We start from the raw sequence: 18445 nt of genomic DNA on the forward strand, positions 1-18445 counted from the left end.
TGGTTTTTTAGCACTGCGCATGCACACACGTCCCTGTGAAGCACACACGTGTCTTCATGGCATGCCTGCATGGCTTTTCAGGAAGCACACCGACAGCGAGGTAACTCACCCGTTGTTCATATGACCTCTCTTTGTTGAGTTCTAAGCAGGGGTGGGCAGCAGGCAAGACGGGGTGGAATGCAGTTCCACCGGTGGAAATGAAGATGTGTGTGCAGCTCCAGCTGATCGGCGGCTGTCACTTCCTGGATTACTGGTCTCAGCCTGGCTCTCCTTTTTTACCCTGCTGCTGCTGCTGCACCTGCACTCCTTGCTTTTTTCCTCTTTCCTCCTTCCTGGCCTCGGACAAGCTTCCCTCTCTCCAGGCTGGCTCCCCTCCAGCCTCACGCGGCCACCTCCCACCTGAGGTGCAAGCAGAAGGTGTGGGTGGAAACAGCGCTGGCAGCATTTATGCTTCTGGCAGCATCCGTTCACCTAGTGACCCAGGAAGGAGAGCACGGGAAACGCGAAGCAAATTGTCACCCCAGTGAGCGACACTGGTAAGGTTGTAAGTCGAGGACTTAACAGTTCACTTGAATGTTCAAGCCACTCCTACCCAGTCACATGGTGATTAAGCCACACCCACAAAATAAGTCAGTAAAAATTTTGGCTGCCCATTACTGATTCTAAGGATGATCATTTGAGAGAGGGATTTTTAGTGGTAACCCTACTTTCCTTGAGACGTAGTTTGGCACAATGATTAAGGCAACCAGGAGACTGTGAGTTCTAGTCCCACTTTAGGGACTAAATCAGCTGAGTGACCTTGAGCCAATCACTCCCTCTCAGCCCTAGGAAGCAGGCAACTTCTAAAATCTTGCCAAGAAAACAGTTGCCAGCAGCCAACACAAACAAAGACACAAAACAAGAACTTCTCTCTGAGGCTGAAGCTCATCTGGCATCAAAATTGATTTTTTTTTTTTTGGAGTGCCAGGGCTCAAGTTCTTTTTTTCTTCTTTAAATTTTGTAAGTTTCTGTTTTGATCCCAATGTCATTTGGAGGATATCATTTCAGTTTCTGTACTGAGTGATTTTAATTGTTAATCTGCAAGAGTCTGTAATTGCATTAATATTACGGTGGAATTGTGTTATTAAAATAATTAGTTAGTGCACTGTTGTTCACATTGTTCTACGGCTAGATTTAGACCAGGGGCCTAAATGTTGGCAATTTTAAGATTTATGGATCTGAACTTCCACCAGGCTTCCCTGGAGCTGGGAGAGGGTAAAAACACTCTCCCCCATCTCCCCCAGAGGCTCTCTGGAAGCCAAAAACACCCCCAAAAGCCTGTGTGAGCCAAAAATCAGCTGGCTGGCACACACATGCATGTTGAAGCTCAGCTAGGGCAACAGTTCACATGCCAACAAATATGGCTCCGCGTGCCACCTGTGGCACCCATGCCATAGGTTCTCCGTCACTGGTCTAAGACCTTGTCTTCACCAGTTCAACTTTTTAAGGAAAAATAGAAATACTGGTCTTTGTTAAGAATACATTACAAGCCTTAGCTGTTGTTATTATTCAGTAAATAGCTTAAAATTGGATTCTGGACTTATGTAAAACCTTTCCAATTTGAACAATTTTTATTTCAAAATGCTCCATTTCGAGTTGAAAACAGCAGCTTTCAGCTTCAATCACTTGTTTTGCATTTAAAAGAGGCCATTTGGGTAATTTTGAGATATTTCAAGCTTGACACTGATGTTTTCCAGTTTTGGAAAACTTTCAAGTCCACACGATCTCATTTGAAATTCAAAGTTGTTATTTCTGATTTCAAATACTACTAAGTGCTGTATCTTATTCTTGTGCTGTTTCAAGCACATTCAAAAGCTATGTATCAACACAAATTGTGTCAAAGGGGCTTTTCTCTACATGTATTTCCTTTAAAGATAAAACATGTTACAAACTGAGCTTATCTGTCCTGGTTTCATATCATTTAAATTCTGCCTCCACATTTAGTCTAATTATAATCCTAATTATAATCATTGAACAGCTGTTAATTGACACCTGCTCTTAGTAACCATCAGTGTAGCTAGGTTAAAGCTATTGTACTGTATTGTATGTTCAGGTAGCCACTCATTAAGATATGTTATAAAGCATATTTTCATTACTGTTGGGATGAATGTGCAAATGTTTATTCTTTCAGGACTGGTTTAAAGTTTTTGTACGTACCCCAGAAATAAGGAGGAAAAAGCATCAGTTATAATTATGTATCCAAAAAGTTTCTTCCAAAATCTTCTTTTTTTCAGTATATGCAATATAACACCGTTGTCTCTCCTGAAATGATTTTTTGAACTTGTCCTCTCCAATTTGGTACTCAGCATCTAATAACCTTAACAAATTATGCTCGCTCCCATGCTATTTAAATAAAAGGAATTGTTTATTTCAATTTAAGGCAATCCAATAGAAACCATATTACATCAAACATTCAACACAGAATATCGTAGCATAAAAGAGTTAAAAGTCATTGCCATGCAAATAAAAAGGGCTAGGAATGGAAAAAGAAAGAGAGAGAGGGGTGAAAACATGCCGGGGAGGCTGTAAGAAAGTTAGGTAAGTAGATGATATTTTGATCTGGGCAATAGGCTGTAATTTCAACAGCCTTACTTCATGTCTTCAGAAGATTGCCTTAAATATATATATATCACTGTTTCCATTACAAATCAGAGCTATTCTATGGGGCTGAGATTCAGTACTTTTGCCCACCTAAAAAGTTCATTTTATGTCAGATATCTTTCTCTCGCAAGCATTGTGTCTTTACTCAATGGAGCACCAATTTTGCATGATGTAGGTTTTCTTGCTCATCCATTCACACAAGTGAGGACAAGACCATTCCGACATGCTTCACCATGCTGTTACAAAGATGCAGTACAGAGAACTCCAGAGTAAATAATATCCACCAGTTGCACTTTTACTGATGTCAGCAATGCACAGACAGAAGACACAGTACGATCAGCATGCACAGACATTCTGCTCATTCAGTATTTGGGCCACAATAGTTCCCACTGTATCCTTTGGAAACTTTTCATTCTGAAAAAGGACCGGGGGGGGGGGGGGGGGGGGAAGGTGAGAAAAATGTCTAAGACAAAATTAATTTATTTTGAGGGTTGGAAGACCATATAGCTGTGCAAGTTATATTTTTGGGATATAATTCACAGCCAAAAGCAAAGTAAAAAAGAGAATTCTCATTCATTGTAAATAGTTCAGGATTTCTCCCTGAGTTTATGTCATTCAGCATATGGGCTGGGTAGTTTTACATAATAATTCCAGCCTCGGTCCAAGAATTTCTAGCTGAAGTTAATTTCACCAACTCGTGGGGGACTGAGCGGACTGTTGGTCATTTATCAGCTGCCTAAATCCAGCAATTTTTAGTAAGCACCAAAAGAACCCACTACTTGTCAGGATTAAGCAATATCCTGAGGTAGTATCTCAATGCAGAAGGAAGGACTACAAAAAGAATGCTGAGTCATTCAGAGTTAATTAAGCATGCAGCAACCTGATTGGGTGATAAATCTATAAATATGTAGGGGCTTTTGTATTGCTCTCTCTGTGCTCTGTTCTCTGATGTTACTGTTGCTGTATTGCTGTATTGATCTGTTGTTTCCTGTGAGTTACTGTAATTGAGATAATGGCAGTGATATACTAGTGAGATACTAGTGTGGTGTAGTAAGGTAGAATACAGATAGTAGTGTAAATAAGAAGTAAATATATTTTTGCAAGGCTTCCTGCTGTTGCTGTGTTTCACTGAAGACTTCAACTCCATATCTATTGGTCTGTGGCTGGCTGGTTGGGTTGGTTAGCCGGTTGGGTTGGTTAGCTTCCAAAAGTGCAGCTCTGACACTACTGAACTCTGTCCAAAAAAAAAATGACTAGTTTATGAGTAAGACAACCTCTAGCACAGAATGGGTTGTATATAGATAAGTGGCAAAGTAAAAACCACTCAGACAGCCATAAACTGGATCCGACATAACTGAAATGGTAAGAAAAGACACTGCATGTTTTTTCTCCTAATTCTGTATCACATCTTTGTAATCAATAAAGGCATCTGTGATCCAGATAGGGATTTCTCCTTTCATTCCAGTCCCTGGATTAATCTGCCTTGTTCCAATTTGTGAAAAATTACCCGAAAGACATCAGGTCTAGTAATAACCAGGACACCGGGCTTTTACAGAACTCTGCGATATCCTGTTGTTATTCCTATTTACACTGGAAATTGTCTTATGTCAGGTGCAAGAGATATTTTAAACAGAGGAACTTCTGGGTCACAACTGTCATGTTGTTAAGTGTGCAAACTCCTTTGTCCTCACATCAGTGGAGTGAAATTACAGTTTCCACCATTCTTTCTGTGGCCCTCATAACCTAGTAGAGCAAGAGGTCCCAAATCCTTGCATTTTTTCATTTACATTGGGGACAAAATAGATCCCTTAAGCCTCGATGTTTATAGCACATATAATTATTTTTTATATTCCCCAAATCTTCTCCCAAAATAGGTCTTCTCAAAATACTTTTGGGAATATATGCTGTGCAGACCAACATGACTGATGGGCTAATTGAAGAGGCACTCTCTTACCGTACAAATTGGAGGAGGTGAATGATGTTCCAGTAGATAAGAGTCTGAGAAACCCTAAGATGCTAACAGTATCTTTTGATTGAACCCCAAACAAATTAATTGTAGGGCAAGAAAGTGTCTTGCAACTTGTATCACTTTTTTTAACCACTCTAAAGGAGACAGCTGTGCATAATTGCTCGGCTACTGCTTAATACCTCTTTCACTCTCCCTACAATTGAGAAAAATACCAGCCAGCTGCAATGCAAATCTTATTAACAGATCAGAAAGATTCAAAGAGCGAGTTCTCTGAAGTGGACCTTCTTTGAACTTCTACAAAGCAGTCAGTTAAAAGGGGTGGTGGTGGAATATTTGAGATGCTCCGAATAATTAAGCAAAGTAGTACATCCTTTGCAAAACGAGAAACAACATTTGGAAAGTGGAGGCTTCAACGTAATTTTTTTCCCATTGGCCTATATAATCAATATACAGTATTCAAATCCTCAGAAATTTCCATTCTTGCACTTAACCCTGAGAAGTAACATTGCATAATCTTTGATTTAATTTCTGACTTCTGCCATTCTCCTTTCTACCTTCTGGGAACAATTTAGGTACCATCATCGAAAAAGGGAACTGTTGTCTAGCTAATTCTGCTATGGAAAGAGAACATCAACTAGCAGAGTGGTTGTATAATTAGATCATAATGGCAATGCAAAAATTGCGCCTGGAATGCTGGAAGGAGTCTTAAGATGGGCAAACAATTATGAGTAAGAGGAAGTTTATCTGCTGCTAATAAGGGGCATTATTAATGAACAGAATCCAAAGAGGCTTTCCATCTGGTCTTGAAGGGGTCCCCAAACTTGGCAACTTTAAGACCTGTGGACTTCAATTCCCAAAATTCTCCAGCCAGCAGAGCTGGCTGGAGAATTCTGGGAGTTGAAGTCCACAAGTCTTAAAGTTGCCAAGTTTTAAGACCTCCATCTTAGTAAAAAGATTGGAATATCTGCCTGACTAAGCATAATGCGACTCATGGAGTCTCCATCAGTGCAGGTTTTCAAACAAAGATTGGACAATCATTTATCAGGAATGGTGACAGGATTTCTGCCCTAAGGCAGGTGGTTGAAGATCTCCAAGATCCCTTCAAACTCCATGATTTTAGTTTCCTCTAGAAAAGCATGAACTGCTGAAAAATTGCTAGGAAATTATGAAATTTGAAGAGTGTCATGTTTTCATGTTACAGCTCTACCCCTGCTCTGAATGAGTAGACTGCTGTTAATGTTTTATATTGCAAATCTGATAGGCAAAACTGCAATAAGGTGTTTAAACTAATCAGGCTCAGTTTTAATTTTCTTCTCTGATGTTCCAAACACATCATTAATGCCCCACACAGAAATGTCAGGTATCAAAGTCAAGAGAGAAATTGGTTTCCAGGTAGATACTAGAAACCACAGCTTTAGAAAAATTAAAAAGGGACTTAAGAGAGGCATTAAGACATACTAATAAACAATCCAAGCCTGCACAAATATTGCCAAAGCAGATTTACAAACAATAAATAGAATTGGGCAAGCTAGGGATGGGGTTCAGTACAAGAAATAGTAGCAGCACCAACATGACATCAAACAGATATTCAATCACAATATTTAGCCTGCCAAGTCAATCCAGAAGTTGAGCTGTTACAAAGGAAAGACAGAAGGCCTAATGTGGCAGGCAGATGATAAACAGGCTATAAAAAATTCCAATAATTCAAAATTCCTTGAAGCTGGAAGGAAGAAGGGAAAAGGGTGCTTGGAAGATTTATGGAAATCCATCACACATACCATAAGCAAAATGAATCATGTAACTTCCTGAAGACTCACTAGCCTTCATCTTGGTTATTTTGCTGAAAGGAAATGATGACGTTTACCTATGATTGTGTCCTTTAAAAAAAACACCCCTCCCGTTTTTGCTGTTTCCCAAATGGAAATGTCTGTGAGTTAAACACATTGTTGTGCTAACATTTCAGCATAAACAGTTCTCAATATGAACTTTTTGGAAAGAGAACACATTGTGGATTTTCTCACTCTGATGTAGATACTGCCTGGGTCTCTGGCCCCAGAAAACAGGTTATCAGACCCTGAAGAGTGACTGGGTGTTTTGATGCCTGTCTCTCTCTATAATTGCTGTTTTCTTTGCCCGATCTTCAGATTTCGGTCTGAAGGGTGTGGCTTGAGGGAGAGTAAGGAGGCGGAGCTGGATTAGGCTTGATGCCACGCCCCTTCATATAGGAGATGAACTGATCTGGAATCTCAGCCAGCACATCCTTAGCCAGCCGTGCCATACTCAAGACGTGGTTTCCTGTGCGGTCAATGTAATCACGGAATGGTACAAACTGAGGGACAGAGAGAGATATCAACATATCAATATATCAACATACCTATATCTATATATCTGTCACCTATATCATCTATATATTTAAATCTGTAATCTATCTATTCAATTATTTTTCAATTTAGACAGCGTCACAAAGTAATCCAAAAGGTAACCATGCATTTAAATACTCCAGCTGCTTATTGTGTCAAACTTCCTAGTTGAAATACAGTGTTCCCTCAATTTCCGCAGGGGATGCGTTCCGAGACCGCCCGCGAAAGTCGAATTTCCGTGAAGTAGAGATGCGGAAGTAAATACACTATTTTTGGCTATGAACAGTATCACAAGCCTTCCCTTAGCACTTTAAACCCCTAAATTGCAATTTCCCATTCCCTTAGCAACCATTTAGATTATTACTCACCATGTTTATTTATTAAAGTTTATTAAAAAAAATATTTATTAAAGGCAGACGAAAGTTTGGCGATGACATAGGACGTCATCAGGCGGGAAAAACCGTGGTATAGGGGAAAAACCCGTGAAGTATTTTTTCATTAATATTTTTGAAAAACCGTGGTATAGACTTTTCGCGAAGTTCGAACCCGCGAAAATCGAGGGAACACTACTTCAATTGAGACAGAAATGTGTTAAGAGAATTCACTCATCTTACATAAATTAAAATAAGTGGCCAGGCTATGCTACATAATGGCCCAGGCCTTAATATCCCAATAATTATTAAATTATCTTTATAATACTAGATTGGGAAAGATCTTGGGAGGCTAGTCAGGAATGGGGAGTTACTTATGCTAGATGCATAAGGGTATTTTTTACTGCATGTTTACAGGGTGCGTTCCAAAAGTAATACAATTGTTTTTTTAAAAAAGTAATTTATTGAACAGATTTGCACAAAGACTTAAAATTCTTCAAAGTACTGTCCTTGGGCCTCTACACATTTTTTCCAGCGACTCTGCCATGACAGGTACGCGCCCTGGAAGGCGTCTTCGGGGACCCCTCAGAAGGTATTCATCACGGCTGATTGGATCTCTTCTATGGACGAAAAATGGGTTCCTTTAAGGGCTGCCTTAATCCAAGGGAACAAAAAGAAGTCTGCTGGGGTGATATCAGGACTATAGGGGTAGGGTGGGGCAGCGTTGGCACCTGGTGTTTGGCCAGGAACTAGTGGATTCGTAACGCGTTGTGTCAATGAGCGTTGCCACGATGGAGTTGCCAGGTACCGGATATGTCTTTTCTCATCCTGATGACCCTTTTTGGGAGTCTTTCCAGCACATCCACGTTAACTGTCTGTCCTTGAGGAACGAACTCCTTATGGACCACTCCTTTACTGTCGAAAAAGACAATGAGCATTGTTTTCACTTTTGATTTGCTCATTCTTGAGTTTTTGGGCTTGAGGGACTGGTTGGTGTGCCACTCAGAGCTTTGGCATTTTGTTTCTGGGTCATATTCAAAAACCCAGGTTTCATCACCAGTGATGACATTGTCCAAATAATCAGATTCAATTTCTATATGTTGCAAAAGTTCACTTGAAATTTCCGACTCCATTTTTTTCATGACACGGTCGGCGCACAGAGGTTTACAATAACTGATGTCCTACCGCTTCCACAGCTTGGATATCACTGAGACCAGTTTCGTGACAAAGCTTAGCATCCCCCCCCCACTCCAAGTGCTTCGGTCCCACTCCGACCAATAGAAGCGGCGCGGGAAATTCAATTGCATTACTTTTGGAACGCATCCTGTATTACAATAATCCTCCCCATGTCATGTTTGCGAATTCAAACTTTGCTACAGTCTCAAAAGGTTCTCTCTGTTTAATTCCTCTTTGAGTGTAAATTAAGATTAGGAGTACAATGATTTCTTTATGCCACAACAAATCTTTGTCTATCAGCTCTCCACTATTCTATGTAGACAACTTTTATATTATGTATTAAATTTGGAGATTTCTCTATGTAAACATGTACTCTCCCAATCAGCTCTTATTCTGAGAGATGTTTCCTTTCCATAGTGATCCAAAACTAGAATGTTTCCACGTCCATTAGACTGAGTAGGCTGTGGAAAAGAAAACTATTTACCCAGCATGTGACACTTTTTGTTCAGGGAACTTGCAAGGTAGCTATTGTTGCTCACACACAATCTGAGATTTCAATAGTCTAACAATTTTAGGGAAAAAAACTCACTGAGAAACGACCTGGCTTTCAAGATTGGAGATTCATCTTTGCAGCAAGCCTTACAATTCCATATTGCCTAGTGAATGTGCACAATAAAGCTTCATTGTTCTCTTCTAAATACCTGGACAATATCACGTTCAGCAGTCCTTCCGCGAGATGTGATCCGAACGTCATCTCCATCCAGTTCCACCATTGCTGTCCATTGGAGGAAGAGGAAATGAATGTTTATCAAATATTAAACACCCAATGGGAACAAGACAGAGAAGAGTCAAAAGCTCCCAGAATTTGTTTGTGCCTCAAACAAATGATGAATGACTTAGAAGTGGGGTGGGGGGTTATAAAAAATAGCCTTACTCTTTTTTTTCCTAATGAGTTGAACTGGAATCGTATACTGAATATTCTGTTTGCATGTTGCAACATGCTTTCTTAATGAACCAATCAACGTGAGCTCCCATTCTTTTTCACAAAGTATAATTAAGTCATGACATTTTACCTGTTGAATTGCGTTATTCAGATTTTCAGCAAATGATAGTTCTTGCACAAAAAACTATCAATAGGAAGTTTTAAAGTTGTTAATTGGAAGCTCAAGCAGATACATGACAGATTTTAGCAGCTGCTCTTCAGGGCAGCTTAAATGCTGTACAGTGATACCTCATCTTACAAACGCCTCGTCATACAAACTTTTCGAGATACAAACCCGGGGTTTAAGATTTTTTTGCCTCTTCTTACAAACTATTTTCACCTTACAAACCCACCACCGCCGCTGGGATGACTCGCCTCTGGACTTCCGTTGCCAGCGAAGCACCCGTTTTTGTGCTGCTGGGATTCCCCTGGTGGGATTCCCCTGCAGCATCGCAAAAACACAGAAGTCCAGAGGTGGGGTTTCCTATGGAGGGGAACCTCAGGGGAATCCCAGCAGTGCAAAAACGGGCGCTTTGGCTGGCAAAAGGGGTGAATTTTGGGCTTGCACGCATTAATCGCTTTTCCATTGATTCCTATGGAAAACATTGTTTCGTCTTACAAACTTTTTACCTTAAGAACCTTGTCCCGGAACCAATTAAGTTTGTAAGACAAGGTATCACTGTATATACTTTATTTGACAAATCATACTTTGTTAAAAGAAGCTAGGAAGTCTGTTCAAAATTTTAATCACAGAAATGTTAATAATGATGATGATGATGAGATGATGATGATGATGATGGAAGGGACCTTGGAGATCTTCTAGTCCAATCCTCTAATTGGGCAGGAAACCTTACGCTACTTCAGTCAAATTATTATCCAACATCTTAAAACTTCCAGTGTTGGAGCATTCACAACTTCTGGAAGCAAGCTATTCCATGGATTAATTGTTCCAACTGTCAGGAAACTTCTCCTTAGTTCTAAGTTGCTTCTCTCCTTGTTTAGTTTCCACCTGTTGCTTCTTTTTCTACCCTCAGGTGCTTTGGAGAATAGTTTGACTCTCTTTTCTTTGTGGCAACTTCTGAGATATTAAAACACTGTTATTATGTCTCCCCTGGTCCTTCTTTTTATTAAACTAGACATACCCAGTTCCTGCAATCGTTCTTCATGTTTTAGCCTCCAGTCCCCTGATCATCTTTGTTGCTCTTCTCTGCACTCTTTTTTAGAGTCTCAACATCTTTTTTAAATCGTGGCGACCAAAACTGAATGCAGTATTCCAAGTGTGGCATTACCAAGGCATTATTAAGACTTCACACGATCTTGATTCTATACCTCTTTTCATGCAACCTAGAACTGTTTTGGCTCTTTTGGCAGCTGCTGCACACTGCTGGCTCATATTTAAATGGTTGTCCACTAGGATGCCAAGATTCCATCTGGTGGTGTTGCTGTCTAACCCACATTTTTCTAATTTATCTAGTAGTAGGTTATGGTCTACTTTATCAAATGCCTTACTGAAATCCAAGTAAATTATACCGACACTAATTTTGGTCCACTATTTTTTTCATTTTGTCAAAAAATGCAATAAGATTAAGTTGGCATGATCTGTTTTTGACAAACCCATGTTGTCTTTTCATTATTACTTTGTTTGCATCTAGGTGTTCATTGATTTGTTGCTTGATTATCTTTTCCAGATTCTTCCCTGGTATTGAGGTCAGTCAGATAGGTGTTGTGACATGTGGATGTTTCTCTGGCCCAGGTGTTGTGACATGTGGATGTAGCTCTGGCCCAGCTCCTGCCCCAAGGAATGTGGAGGTGGATATGGGGAAACATCCACATGTCACAGGCCTGTTTTGCTCCCGACAGAGTCAGCTAGTGAATTATCCGATGACAAAGGAAGTGTGGGTGGGATGGAAGAGGGAAGAGGGGGGCTTGGCTGCCAGCCCAGGAGGAGATCAATCTTCCTTATCTTCTTTGGATTCAGATGAGGAACGTATGACAGACCCACGCATGCATAGAGCTATGCATCGGAGAGAACAACTTAAGACATATTACAGGAGATAAGAGAGGCCACCTGTGTTTGGGTGGGGCTCCAGTAATTAGAGATGCTGATAAAATAGCAGCGTTCTGGCTTAGCCATTGTGGAAGATTATCTGATCGTAGTTCGTCAAGACCGTGACTTGCTGTTTCCGTATTATATTCAAGACTTTGTTTGAATTCCCGGACTCTGGACTATAATTCATTGTGAGTGTTTATCCTCGTGAGGACAACAGTAGCTGTGAGCCAATTCCCAGTTACTGTGTTAGTAATTGGATTTATTATTAAACTTCGTTCTTGGATTGTCTTTAAAGTGTGCCTTGTTTGTACAAGAAATCCCTTTGAGGTTTAAAAGGGAGTTTTTTCTTCTCTTCTGTTGATAAAGAACATTTACTTACATTCTATTGTGTGTGTGTGTCTGCTTGGATTAATTAACCTGTAATTAAGGGCGGGTGGCACACGCCGGCAGAACAATAGGTCTGTAGTTTTCTGGATCTATTTTTTCCTTTTTTGAAGATGGAAACTACACATCAGCTCTTTTCCTCTGGCAGTTCCCCAGTGCTCCAGGATCTTTGAAAGATATAGTCCAGTGGTTCTGAGATCTTGTCTGCCAGTTCCTTCAGAACCTTGCGGTGTAATCCATCCTGGTTATTCAAACTCGTCTAGGGTCCTGTTGATCTGAACCCATCCAGGGTAGACAGTTGTACACTTACCATTTTCTTCAATATTTTAATTTGTGTTCCTAATATATTTTTTGTGATGCTGTTGGACTGGCTGGACTGTTTTTCCCCTTTGTGTAAAGAGAGATGCAAAAATGAGTTCAGTAGCTCTGCTTTCTCCCTGCAGCTTATCATTTTCTTGCTACTTTCTTCCTGCAATGGATCAATTGTTTCTTTGATTTTTTTCTTGTTTTTAATATGTTGGAAGAAGCTCTTTTTTGTTACTTTTTACTTTTGTTGCAAGCCTTTAGTCATTGTGAGCTTTAGCTTTTCTCACTTCATCTTTACAGGCTCAGGCTATTTGTTGGTATCCTGCCTTAGTTATTTCCCCTTCTTTCCACTTTTTATACTTGTCCTTTTTGTCTTTCAATTTGTCAGCGAGTTCTTTATGCAGCCCTGCTGGTTTCTTTTGAGATCTATTATTTTTCTTTGTCATTGTGCTAGACTGGGCTTTTATAATCCCACTTTTCAAAATTTCAAAATTGAGGATTCTTGTCAATGGAATCTTTCCCAAGTTCTCTCTAAGTTTATTGAAGTTAGACTTCTTAAAGTCTCTTAAATTCTTAATATCTGCTAAAAGATACATGTTGTTGCACGTTACATACATTGCAGAGGTAATATATTTCTATATCCCAAAAGAACTTCCTGAATGATCTGATCATGGAATAAGATGGCAATATAATCCATTGCTCTAATCCAGGGGTCCCCAAACTTGGCAACTTTAAGACTTGTGGACTTCAACTCCCAGAATTCTCCAGCCAACTAGGCTGGAGAATACAGCCTATATTTGAAGATCTTTGCTCTATGTATTAGTTTGTTTAAGTAAGGTTTGTCTTAATACACTATCGTATTTATATTCCACTTTTTCTCCGGGAGCTAAAGATTATACATGAGGAAGACTCTTAACTATTCTCTATTATATCTATTCTCACAGCAATAATCTTCTAAGATATTTAGGCTGACCAGGAAAGAAACTGGCCTAAAGATATTCTGTGCTCACATGAAGATATGAAGTCTAATGTGATATGAAACCAATTTCTGTCTTGCTATGTTTATGGGCATTGTAATGCTGATTGCCACTGCTACAGGCATCTGCAGAAAGTCATATGACATTATGTATGCCACAACGGCATCCCATAAGTGATGGGAAAGGTACAACTTGTTCATTTGTGTAATGAAATCATGATGCATATGACATCGTCTGCCCCTCCTCTTTAATGAATATCCATGGCTGTTGATTAAGCGTAGAAGTGAATTTATATCAGAGTAGTGCACTCCTATGAACTCTCAACAGAATAATATATATATTCTCATATACAGTATCATATGTCATATCTGGAGAAAAGGTAACACAACACAGATTCTTACCATCAAATTCAGCCTGTCCAACGCCCACAATTATTATAGACATTGGAAGTTTGGCAGCCTGAGGACCATCAGGAAACAAGTAAGGATAGAGCAGGACATGCAAAATGGAGATGGGAAGAAGAAACAAAGAAAGAGCCTGAATTTAGAACAGATTACCTATTATCTAATACAGAGAAAGATGAATTAAATAAATCCAGAATTCCACTCCCTCCCTTCATGCAGACCGAATAGCGTAGTCAACTTGCTGTCTGTACTCAATTAATAATAATAATAATAATAATAATAATAATAATAATAATAATAATAATAATAATAGAATTGGAAGGAACCTTGGAGGTCTTCTAGTCCAACCCCCTGCTTATGTAGGAAACCCTGCACTAGATTACAATGTTTTCATTGCTTGGCTCCACAGATGTCTGTGTATGGAGGGTTGAATTGATTTATTTATATATATTTCTTAAATTTACATGCCATTCATTTCACCAATGCAATTCATCTGGGTGGCTTGCAGCATGATAAAAAGATAATAAAAATTGACTAACAATTAAAAAAAATTAAAGAAAGACTAAAAATCAACAGGCGGAAGTCATTGCAAGAGTACAAAAAAATAAAAAATTCATAGTGATATTCTGTGTTTTCCAATCTGCCCGAGCTTGTCCTTAACACACTGTCCTATTATGAAATTATTTAACTCCCTTCTCTCCCCCATCAGCAATCAGTGGCTGCTTTCTACTGTTAAACACAGAAGTGGCAATAATCAGCGCGCTTTGCTGTAACAAATCTCTGGCAATGTTGAACAATGGACTGCAGCAACAATTTAATCAGGAGCACACTCATCACTCATCACCACTGGAATCAAAAGCAGAGCACATGGCAGCGTCCTAATGGCTGGAAACAGAAGGGCAATGTTGGGGGGGGGGGAGAGATTGCGCACAGAAGCAAATACTTGCATAACAAGAAGCTTTGTTTATTCATACAGCCCAGCTGATCTTCAAATCCCCTCTGGGAAACCTGAGCCATGGGAAGAGCACCACAGCTTTGGGCAAATGATTTTTCTTTCTTCCTCATTATTTGTGGGAAAAGCCTGTAGTTGCTTCTTTCATTTTCTCCCACAGCATACGGAGGGCCACGTTCAAAATGTGGCCAGGGTCAGAACACATTTGAGGGTGAGGCTTTTTGAAAAGAGTGCTTTTAAACTTTTGCTTACGCTCTCCACTCGGCAGAGCCTCCTAAAACTGATCCAAAACCTCAACCACATTTTTTAAAAAAACAGGGGCTGTGAGTTTAGACTTTCTCCAAGATGCAGTCCTCAGAAGGAATACTAGCAAGCCTTTTCTTTTCTTTTCTTTTCTTCCTCTTGCTGTATGATTTGAGGCTGATTGCTGTGTATGCTATGAATTAGATCAGTGTTTTTCAACCAGTGTGCCGCGAGACATGGTCAGGTGTGCCGCGAAGTTCAGAGAGAGAAAGAAAGAAAAAGAGAGAGAGAAAGAAAGAAAGAAAGAAAGAAAGAGCGAGAGCGAGAGAGAGAGAGAAAGCAAGAGAGAGAAAAAGAAAACAAGAGAGAAAGAGAGAGAGAAAGAAAGAAAGAGAGAAAGAAAGAAAGAGAGAGAGAAAGAAAGAGAACAAGAGAGAGAAAGAACAAGAGAGAGAAAGAAAGAAAGAGAGAGAAAGAAAGCAAGAGAGAGAGAGAAAGAAAGAGAGAGAGAAAGAGAGGGAGGGAAGGTGGGAGAGAGAAAGACATAGAGGGAGGTAGGGAGGAAGAGAGCAAAAAAGAGAGGAAGGAAGGGAGAGAGAAAGAAAGGATGGAGAGAAAAAAAGAAGAAGGGAGAGAAAGAGGGAGGGAAAGAGAAATAGAGCGAAAGGGAGGAAGAGAGAGAAAAAATTTTTGTCCAAACTTTTTTTAGCCACCCCCCACCCCACTCAATGTGCCCCAGGGTTTTGTAAATGTAAAAAATGTGCCGTGGCTCAAAAAAGGTTGAAAATCACTGAATTAGATGAGGTGAACTATCTGGTAGAATAAAGCCCGGGGAATGTGTGAGTTTCCAGCAGTAGTGGATTCCTGCCGGTACGGCTACATGGCTTTGGCAGACAAGTGCATATTCGAGTGCAATTTGGCTTCCTGTACCTGTGCAGGTAGCAAAGTCTCACACGGGGATGACGTGCATGTGTGTTTTGGTGAGGTTTTTCTACCTGCACAGGTGCAGGAAGCAACATGGCGCTTGAACCTGTGCTCACATGCCAGAGCCACAGAGCTGCGTGCAATTAGCTGTGCCGGCAGGAACCCATTACTGTTTTCCAGCCTTTGTTGAACAGCAGAATAAGGAAAGAGACAAGTTTGATATCTTTGGGGCATGTGTGCAACATGATGATCACATATAAGAAAAGAGAAAGGTGAGCTTTATCAGAGTGACCCACTTTTCTCCTTCCTGAGGAAGCCACTGATTCTAAATCTGATTGCATGGCTGCAGAGGTGGATGTTGTAGTTGAGCATCATCTGAAGGGCTACAGATTTTCCCCTCCTGGTGAAAGGATTACCAACACAATAAATGGACAATCCAGAATTGGTACTGGTACATGGTGGACCACATCCACTTCGAAATTATGGAAATAAGATTAAATAATTTTGATGAAAATAAATTGGAGAAGCTGATGGCACGATGGAATAAGGTGAAAAATTATATCTTAAGTAGAATTTATGACGACAATGTGAAAAATAAATTCCAATCACTTTTTGTATATAAAGAAATGTAAATCGGAGCTAAGGAAGAAATTGAAACTTATTGCAAATAATATAACCCCCTAAATGGTGGTGGGTTTTTATTGGTGTTGGGCACGTTTTTTTAAAGTATTTTTTGTTTGTTGTTAATTTAGTAAATAAACCATTTTTTTAAAAAAAGACAATCATGTAATGCACCAAGCACTTCATGGCAGGACGAACACATCAGTTAAGAGCCAAATGCATCGAGTATGGACTTCGTTTGACGTCCATCCATTTTGGCTTGGAAAACTTTGGCTTCTTTCTCGTACACTGGCAGTATGTATGAATGAGGCATGTGAATTCCAAGGAGCAGCCTCGGAAGGATCTTGTTGCTTTTGTTAGAATAAGGAAAGAGACAAGTTTGATATCTTTGGGGCATGTGTGCAACATGATGATCACATATAAGAAAAGAGAAAGGCGAGCTTTATCAGAGTGACCCACTTTTCTCCTTTCTGAGGAAGCCACTGATTCTAAATCTGATTGCAAATGCTGTATTAATAATAGGATGGAACGAAAAGCCAGTTGCCCAGAGAAAAGAATATAGACACCAAATCACAAAATTGGAAAGGGCCACTGATTCCAAGACTTGTTCAATACAGGGATTCCAAGGAAAACATTCCCAACAAATGCCTTTCCTGCCTCTGCACTTCCTCAGGGTTTCCCATATTTAGCAAAAGAGGCAACACCTGTGATTCCAGTTAGGAAACATTCAATAGATTTACAATAGGGAAAACAGGAATATGCTATGGCTGCAATATTTTGCCTCTTATCTATCTATCTATCTATCTATCTATCTATCTATCTATCTATCTATCTATCTATCTATCTATCTATCTATCTATCTATCTATCTATCTATTGGATTTGTATGCCACCCCTCTCTGTAGACTCGGGGCGGCTAACAACAATGATAAAAACAGCATGTAACAATCCAATTAATAAAACAACTAAAAATCCTTATTATAAAACCAAACATATACACAAACATACCATGCATAACTTGTAATGGCCTAGGGGGAAGGAATATCTTAACTCCCCCATGCCTGGCGGCATAAGTGAGTCTTGAGTAGTTTACGAAGGACCGGGAGGGTGGGGGCAGTTCTAATCTCTGGGGGAAGTTGGTTCCAGAGAGCCGGGGCCACCACAGAGAAGGCTCTTCCCCTGGGGCCCGCCAGACAACATTGTTTAGTCGACAGGACCCGGAGAAGGCCAACTCTATGGGACCTTATCGGTCGCTGGGATTCTTGCGGTAGCAGGCCGTTCCAGAGGTAATCTGGTCCAATGCCATGTAGGGCTTTAAAGGTCATGACCAACACTTTGAATAGTGACCAGAAACTGATCGGCAAGCAATGCAAGCCACGGAGTGTTGAAGAAACGTGGGCGAATCTTGGAAGCCCCACGATTTCTGCACGATCTGAAGTTTCCAAACACTTTTCAAATGTAGCCCCATGTAGAGAGCATTGCAGTAATCTAACCTCGAGGTGATGAGGGCATGAGTGACTGTGAGCAATGACTCCCTGTCCAATTAGGGCCGCAACTGGTGCACCAGGCGAACCTGGGCAAACACCCTCCTTACCACAGCCGAGGCTGTGGCTAGCAGTAAATTCCAGGTGCTCAGCTCTGCTAATATATTATGCTGCTGAACTGAAGCCATTTCCCCCCACCAGGCACTTGTAAGAGTATGTCTGTTATTTGACAAAGCTGAAATCAGGCTGCTCCATTCCCCACGAGAGCTACTCACATTGACAATTGCTTCTTTTGTCTGAGCCATGTCTGATATCACACCGTCTGTGATGATGAGCAAAACGAAATACTGGGAGCCATCCTGCACGGCCTCGGCATATCTGATTTGGGAGGAAATAATATTGAATGCAGGAAGATATAGGTTCTTATTGGACCTCTGAATCCTGAACCGAACACAAACGGTGCCGTTAACTGCATCAAACTGTAATCTTACAAGCATTAATGGAAATAATTTCTTTTTCAAAAAAGGATCCATTGCACTTTTTCCTGTAACTGTACAAGTCAGGAGGGTCTGTAGGATTCTGTACATAATACTGTAAGTATTA

General features: G+C 40.3%; 1 protein-coding gene across 4 annotated transcripts in view; it reads right to left on the reverse strand.

Annotated features, from left to right (window-relative positions):
• Positions 1-2385: 2385 nt before the first annotated feature.
• The window catches only part of CPNE5 (copine 5), a 197778-nt gene continuing 181718 nt past the window's right edge, over positions 2386-18445 (reverse strand). For 3 of the 4 annotated variants that reach the window (XM_070745131.1, XM_070745135.1, XM_070745133.1), the window contains 4 exons: positions 18118-18220; positions 13617-13674; positions 9218-9291; positions 2386-6938 (listed from right to left, as the gene is read on the reverse strand). In XM_070745131.1, the coding sequence (XP_070601232.1) occupies positions 6750-6938; positions 9218-9291; positions 13617-13674; positions 18118-18220 (424 nt within the window). In that variant the 3' untranslated portion in view covers positions 2386-6749. The remainder of the gene's footprint in view (positions 6939-9217; positions 9292-13616; positions 13675-18117; positions 18221-18445) is intronic. The other variant, XM_070745132.1, reaches the window with a different exon arrangement.

This window comes from Erythrolamprus reginae, chromosome 3 (assembly GCF_031021105.1).
Source record: "Erythrolamprus reginae isolate rEryReg1 chromosome 3, rEryReg1.hap1, whole genome shotgun sequence".
Classification (NCBI taxonomy): Eukaryota; Metazoa; Chordata; class Lepidosauria; order Squamata; family Dipsadidae; genus Erythrolamprus; species Erythrolamprus reginae.